Source organism: Cricetulus griseus, chromosome 3 (genome assembly GCF_003668045.3).
Source record: "Cricetulus griseus strain 17A/GY chromosome 3, alternate assembly CriGri-PICRH-1.0, whole genome shotgun sequence".
NCBI classification, from domain to species: Eukaryota; Metazoa; Chordata; class Mammalia; order Rodentia; family Cricetidae; genus Cricetulus; species Cricetulus griseus.
Window position 1 is genome coordinate 96,181,053 of NC_048596.1, and position 8,064 is coordinate 96,189,116.

At 36.2% G+C, this 8,064-nt stretch overlaps 1 protein-coding gene across 1 annotated transcript; it reads right to left on the minus strand.

The window, feature by feature from the left end:
• Nucleotides 1-4,727: 4,727 nt before the first annotated feature.
• Nucleotides 4,728-5,663, minus strand: LOC100761211 (olfactory receptor 52E1). Its single transcript, XM_027407993.1, has one exon. The coding sequence runs from the start codon at nucleotides 5,661-5,663 to the stop codon at nucleotides 4,728-4,730; it is 936 nt and encodes a 311-aa protein (XP_027263794.1).
• Nucleotides 5,664-8,064: the final 2,401 nt, after the last annotated feature.

Genomic DNA, 8,064 nt, shown 5'->3' on the forward strand with positions numbered 1-8,064 from the left:
TGATACAGTCCTAAATAGAAGCAGCTCACATAAAAGTGATCTCAGCACTGGGGATCACACTAGGGTCCCAGCACTAGGGAGGTATAAAAGGAAGAATCAAAGGCTCTCTTGAAAGAATTAGTTTCCAGTCATGCTGAGGACAGGACAGCCCTTTCGGCCTGAGGTAGAGGGAAGAGCTGGTGGCCAGTTACTTTGCTTTTCTGATCTTCAGCTTGAAGCTTGAACCCCAAAATCTGTCTATGGGCTCTTATTTGTGTTATGCTTTGCTATGAAGTAACCTATCCAAATGTCAGTTCTGCTTAAAGATCCCCAATTAGCTTTTTCTGAGAATTTGAACAACACTTTCAATATGAAATGTAAGTATTCCATAATGTGGTATCATTGTCTTATTTGAAAATGGGGCTGCATCACCTTTATTAATTTCTGTTTGTTTGTTTATGGGTACTTTGCTGTTTGTAAATCTGTGCAATAATCTCATGCCCAATGCCCACACAGTACAGAAGAGGATATCAGATCTTCTGGAATGGGAGTTATAGATAGATTCGAGCCACCATGTTGCAACTAGGAATCACACCCAATCCTCCTTGCTGGAAGAGCTGTCTTAACTACTGAGTCATTGCTCCACTTCAAGAGCCTCACTTTCTTTTCTTCGTTTTTTGTTTTTTTGTTTTTTGTTTTTATTTTTTTTTTTAGTTCAAGTTAGGAAACAAGCTTGTTTCACATGTAAGTCCCTTCTTCCTCCCCCTCCCCTCCCCCATCCGTCCTCCCCCACCCCCCCTACCCCCACCATCCACCCACCACTCCCCAGGCAGGGTAAGGCCCTCAACGGGGGCTCTGCAAAGTCCACCAAATCTTCCTGCGCTGGGCCTGCACCCTTCCCCATGTGCCCAGGGCCAGAGTGTGTCCCTTCACGTGGGATGGAAGAGCCTCACTTTCTGACCTAACATGATCATTAGAATCAAATTATTGAGATTACCATTGAGTTTATTTAAATATTCAAATTAACATAAATGTCTATGTATTAGCACTATAGGAAATATCAATCTATGTGTCTTAAACAACTTTCAAAAACAAGCAAAAATCTATGCAAATGCATGTTTTATCTACCTTCATTTAGGCATTTGCAAGACTTTTTGGTTCTTTCTATAATGTGTGATTGTTTCCTGTTTGTACCTACTTAACTGCCCCACCTCCATTTTATCAAGGGATCTTTGCCAGCTCATCTTAAATTGACTACACTATTACAGGAAAAGGGAAATGTCTTCGAAATGTTAAATTATCACAAGATTGAGATCATATAGTTTCTTTTCATATGAAGAATGTCAGTTTAGACTTTATGCATACTAGCATGACCATTGTTTTTACATGGGACCACATATTTTATATCTTCTTTGTTTTTTCCTTGAGCTCTATATTTTTAACATACATAGTGATCTCTGTACATTTGTATCCAAGAGAGTAAAACCCCCAAAAAATTCACAATGTACTTGTTATCACTTATTATGTACAAAAATGTGCATTTTTTAGTGACCTCATTAATTATGGTAAACAGTTTTGGGATTGCTGTAACGCTGACTAGAAATAACCATCAAAATATTCATTTCTAAGTCACCTTTTATAGGATGTAATATACAAAGAGAGATGACATATGACATCAGTTGTTGACCATTTATCATCACCTATTAGGAAGTTTCTTACTGTTTGCTATAGTACACAAGTACATATTTCCACATTCATTTGATGACAGTATATATGTTACCACCTCCTCTAATTATTTTTTGTTGTCCTCTTTTTGAATGATGATCTTGCAAATGTGCACTTTAGTTTTCCAGTTGTCATATTCGCTTATGGTTTTGAAGTTATGATCATACATCTCAGAATTAAGTTATAATTTTACAGAGTCTCTTTCTTGACACATTTTCAAGAATGTGAGTTACACGCTTTCTGACTGCTGAAGTGTCTCTGGATTTCAGTAGTGTTCATTGTTATCCATGGATAAAATTCACCAGTATTATGATGAAACAATAAAAGTCATATAAAAAGACTATGCACAGCCTGTATGTGTTCACTGCAGAAAAGGGAACACTACAGTAGGAATGCATTCGACATCCATTATTTTTAAGTTATCTGTATTAATTGTATAGGCTCTAAAATTCAGTTAATTATGTGGGTTGGGATACAGATAAATTTCCTAGTGACTAGATGAAAATGTAAGCCAAAGTCTTCTCTCAAAATAAAAGGATGAGAAAAACATACAGTTATTTACTGGCTATATATTTTACATATGTATTTTCTGTGTCGTATCAGAAAACTCATATAACTTTACAAATACTAAATGGAAATTGTCCATACAGTTGTACAGCATATTGGCCAATGAGTAGACAAAGTAAGTCTGTATAGCTTCAATATCATAATTTTCTTACACGCCAACACTAATTTTATGTACAGCCAAATCTCCATGGAATTCTCAGAAACACACTTCCCACAGATATGGCTACCATAGTTTACTACTGTCACTTTCATGTCCTATAACTACCAGGTCTCTGATACACATTTCCACTCCTATACAATTTTAAAAGATGTAAATAAAAATAAAGAAATAGATGTGCTTTTAAAGCACAATGTTTCTTACTGATGAAAAGCACCATGGAAGCTTAAGATTTTATCAAGAGACACTGAGAACCCAAAACATCCCTAAAACTTCCTATTGTTCTAGTATTCCCAGAAGTTTTGTTTTGTATAATATGAAGGAATCCACCACTTTTTAGAAAATATCATTATCAAGGAGGATGTAGAAGGATGTTTTATTAAAATCACTGTATTTTTAGCAAGTGGACAAGTCTGTGCACCTGCTTAAGACTTCCCTGGACCAGCAAATAAATAATAATGTCTTTCCTATTTCAACAATAGGCATATAGGGTTGGGTAGTTGATGTACTGAAAAAGACTTAGAAACATGGGGCCTGAGTTCATCTGTGTCATAGCAACAAGGGAAGACTAAATCTGAAGTAGACTAAAGTAGAGTAGGCAGTAAAAGAGACCCTTTGATCCAGCCCACATCCTACACAAAGATAAAGCAACAATACGACAAATCTGTGATCTAGTAATGTGAGCATTCATAGAAAGAAGTAATGGATGTACTGTATGCTGAAATACTTATGAAGGAAACCAAACCTGTATGTAGAAGACTAATAGTAAATAGCTCATCTAGATAGCTATACTTATAAATCTATCAAACTTTCTAAAACTATGCCAATCATACTAGAAATCATACACTAGAATGTCTCTTGTCTAACCAAAGATGCAAGTATAGCAATAAAAATTCAAGGTTATTTCGTAATCTGAATAAAACATAGGTAAAGGATGACATAGTTTCATAACTCAGTAAGGTCCTAGAAGATTCACTTGTCTGTCCTGTCTAATTTACACAGCATAACTGCCAGGTGATTTCCCAGAGAATATCTAGTTTAAGTGCAATGTTAATTAGTACAAGTTTTCTCTAACATTTTGTAATATCATGTTATCTACCATAGTATCACCAGGTAAGGTTTCTTCCATGAACTGCATTCTGCACAATAGGCATGCCTGGAATGTTTTTTTAAAAGTGTATCTGGAAGCCAAATGTATCACAAAATGACAAATGGGAATTTGTGGTTTACAAATTTATACTGGTTTTGAGATAAAATTACTACTAGAAAGTTATGTTTTATCAGAATGTCACAAAGTTCTTTTCCCTGGGAATTTTACTCACATAATTTCAATCGTGATGCAAAGAGTTAGTTAATACTAGATTATACTACATGGAGCCTGTTTCAATGAAACTAGCAAACAAAACCAAACACAGAGAGTTCAAGATTTTCTATTGCTGAAACTTCCAACATTCTGTACCAATGACATTCATCGTGGTTAAAAAATAATAAACATTACAGAGAAAACCTTCTTTCAAAAGAACACATTATTTCTGAGTTGTTGACATTAAATTTTACTACATTTTTACAGCATGTAAATAATACTTGTTTGAAAATCTTGAAAAAAAAAAAGAACTGCAGCACATTGACCAGAATTTCTAAGGGTTTAATTATGTTCATGACTCAAGTTCTCACATAACTGAAATTCTCAATGCATCAGGTTCAAATTAAACAAATTTAAAAATACAACTATTTTGACAATCAGTGCCCACATGTGTCAGGTACTCTGACTTCATAATTTTAGGTTGCCCTAACAGGGATGACCTTCCATTTGGCTTTAATAATATGATATACAAGACTTCTGGTGGTCTATGATTGTTCCCTTATTTGTGAACTTTCAAACATTTCTTTTATTTTTGAGGTACACAAGGCTGGTGTGCCCAGGCATAATGGAAGAAGTACAAAGTGATTATTTGACTCAAGATGAAGCATCCCAATTGTTCACTAAATTGGAAAAGGTTTTAAAAAATCTTTCCTAATACATGTAACATGTACCTAATCCTAAACACCTAGGTTAGAAAAGAGCCTGGTAGGACAATATTACAATATTGGCAATCCACTGCCTATATAGAATTACATAACTTGCAAATTTTGCCTTCTATTTGAACATTGATCATCACTGGTCTTTCTTTTCTGCATCTGTTTTGTGTGTGTGTGTGTGTGTGTGTGTGTGTGTGTGTGTGTGTGTGAGTGTGTGTGTGTGTCTGTGTCTGTGTCTGTGTCTGTGTGTCTGTGTGTTTGTATGAATATAAGGGATATTTCATTTCTTGGAAAATATTTTCAGTACCTGTTCCCTAATCTGTTTTGTTCTTACACCATAGATTACAGGGTTGAGAGCAGGTGGAATGACTACATAGAAATTGGCCAAAAGTATGTGGATGTAGCGTGGTATATTATGGCCAAACCTATGAGTCATAAATGAAAAGAAGGCAGGAGTATAGAAGGTCAACATGACACACACATGAGATCCACAGGTGCTGAGTGCCTTGAGACGAGCTTCTTGAGAAGATAATCGAAACACAGCACGAAGGATCTGGACATAGGAAATGACAACAACTACAATGTCACACATAAGGCTAGCGATGGTAAACAAGCCATAGATCATATTGACCTTGATGCTGGCACAGGACAGCCGGGCAATTCCCATGTGTTCACAGTATGTGTGGGGGATGATTTGGTGCCCACAAAATGGTAACCGCAAGATGAGAAAGACAAATGGCATGGCAAGAACCAATGGTCTCAGGAGGATGACCCAAGCAATGATGAATACTACCTTGTTCGTCAGCACCAATGTATAGCGAAGAGGGTTACAGATGGCAACATAGCGATCATAGGCCATGGCTACAAGCACAGCTGACTCCATACCAGTGCACAGGTGGATGAAGAACATCTGGATGAGACATCCCTCAAATAATATTTCTCTCAGGTTTAGCCAAAAGATTCCAAGCATCTTGGGGATAGTGGATGTGGACAGTCCCAGGTCAATAGATGACAGCATGGCCAGGAAGTAGAACATGGGCTGATGAAGACCCTGTTCTGTCTGAATCACATAAAGGATGGTTATATTCCCAAGTACAGCTGTTAGGAACACAGCAAAGAAAGGAAAACCAATCCAACAGTGCATGTGTTCCAATCCAGGGATTCCCAGGAGGAGGAATGCATAAGGGTGAAATAGAGTAGTGTTGTGTGAAACCATAGTTCTTTGATTATTATGCCAAAGTACAGCATAGACCAAAGACATCACCTCCACTGTGGGTTATAGATGTGGAATACTAGACAGCATCCTCTATAATACACCAAAACAAGAGACTGTATCAGAGAAACTTTTATCATATTTATCCATGTTGCTTGATCATAGAGTTTTGGAAGTGCAATGTGTCTAAATATTAATGGAAAATTTTTATCTTCTTCCTTTCTCCCTTTTATTGAAAATTACACAATGTATCCTGATTACTGTTTGCTCTCACTCTACTTCATATTTTAAATGGGTGGTGGTGGTGATGCTGGAGAGATGATTCAGCTGCTGGCCTTCTGTTTCAAGCATCCATTTCAAGCAGCTCTCACTCACCTGTAATCCAGTTTTAATGGATCTATCATCTTTATCTGGAGCCTCTGTATACACTGAACTCTGATAAACACACACACACACACACACACACACACACACACACACACACACACACACATTAAAAAATAAAATCTCTAAAATTAATAAAGGAAAAAATATGTTCTGAATATTTTAATGTACTTATCACATCCATTCAATTAAATTCTGGATTTCAGTAAAATGACATGTTCAAATGAATGTTTCAGGTTCTCTGCTGAGACTGGTCGCAAAATTTGAGCTTGACTGTGTTTATTCCTGTGGAACAGAAAGGTAGTGATTGACATTACAGAAGTCATCAATTAAGATTAATGAAATAAAGTCTCATGAATGAAAAACATTGCATTATAGAAGTATTGCTTTTCGTGGCTACATTCTGGGCTAAGGTAGAGATATTTAATATGGACAAAAGTCATTAAAACTATACAAGACACATTTTGCTGTGCTGAGGAAACATGACTCACATTAATGCAGTAAACTAGGACTTTCTAAGGGATTTTTTGTGTATATTTTGATTGACCAAGTTCCTCAAATCATTTCTCATCCTACGTCTAGACTCTCATTTTTTGGTGCTAACACCAAAGAGACATGCCGCCTTGAAACCCTATCTATAAGTCTGTTTGCAGGGAAATACGAATATCCCTCTTCAACGGTGACTCCCCTTCTTGTCTCTCTGTTTCCTCCTGCTGACAATATCAACAATGAAACAGACTTACATACATAAACACACAGAAAGACAAATGTTCAAATTTTTATGCTATTACAATCTACCAGGTAATGTTAGATCATGTGTATAACACTGTTCTTCCATGTTAACTCTAATATTCTTCTTTAGCCAAATTTGCCTTTACATTTCTACCTGAATAAATAAGGAAAAGAAGTTCTCAGTCTGTTCCATTTCATGCATGAGAATTCTTAGGAAGGAAAATCTTCTTCTGATACACAAAGGAATCAGCAGCATGAAATTATAGCAATGAGTGCCAAGCAAGCCCCTGGTGTAGGAGAGGAGAAGAAAGATTCTAAGAAACAACTATTTATTAAACTAGCACTAAGGTGAGCAGTGATTACTATGTGGCTGGAGGGCTAGAGCCCTCCAGCTTACAGTGCATCATGAAAAATCAGTACAAAACCCTGCATGCAGGAACTTCACCAGAGGCAATAGAGGAATGCTGTTTACTAGTTTGCTCCTCATGGCTTCTTTTCTTTTCTTTCTTATACAACCCAGGACCACTTGCCTAGGTGTGACACCACCCATAATGAACCTGGCCCATAACATTAGCCACTAATCAAGTGGAAATGTCCCACAGACCTCCCTACAGGCCACAGTCCAAACAGATGAATCAATATTTTCCACTAAATTTTCTACTTCTCACATGATCCTGACTTGTGTCAATTTAAAATAAAAACTAGCTCATGCAGGATCTAATAATCATTGTAGAGGAATGGTCAATCAAGTTTTAATTAAACTGTAGTCTCAAAATAATTATTACTAACAGCTATATAACAGAAATCCAAAACATATAATTGTGGGAGTGAAGTAAAATGATAAGAAATATATATTGTAAATGATAGCAAGAGGGAAGTTACAAATGAAGAGGGAAGTAATGGAAAACATAATCAAATACTTGTAAAATGACTATAAAAGTACACAGAATGTTATTTTATTATGTATATGGCATGTTGTATGTGTCAAAGTAAAATTATAGAACCGAAGGCTATGCCTCAGAGATGAGAAGGTAGAATTCAAGTTAACTCAAAGCATGGTTCCTTTTAAAAAAAATTAGTAATAGAAAAATCAAACATCTTTGCAGAACATCAATAGCCACTTTTCAAAAACTGAATTATTGGTATGAGTATACTTGCGTGCCTGTTTTTAAAACTCAGGTTGCAATCATTGATTAGATTCTGGGAGATCTCATATCACAAAATGAACAGAGAAAGTGTTTCATTCCATTCTAGTAGTTAATCCACTTGGGTGAAAGGGAGTTACTAC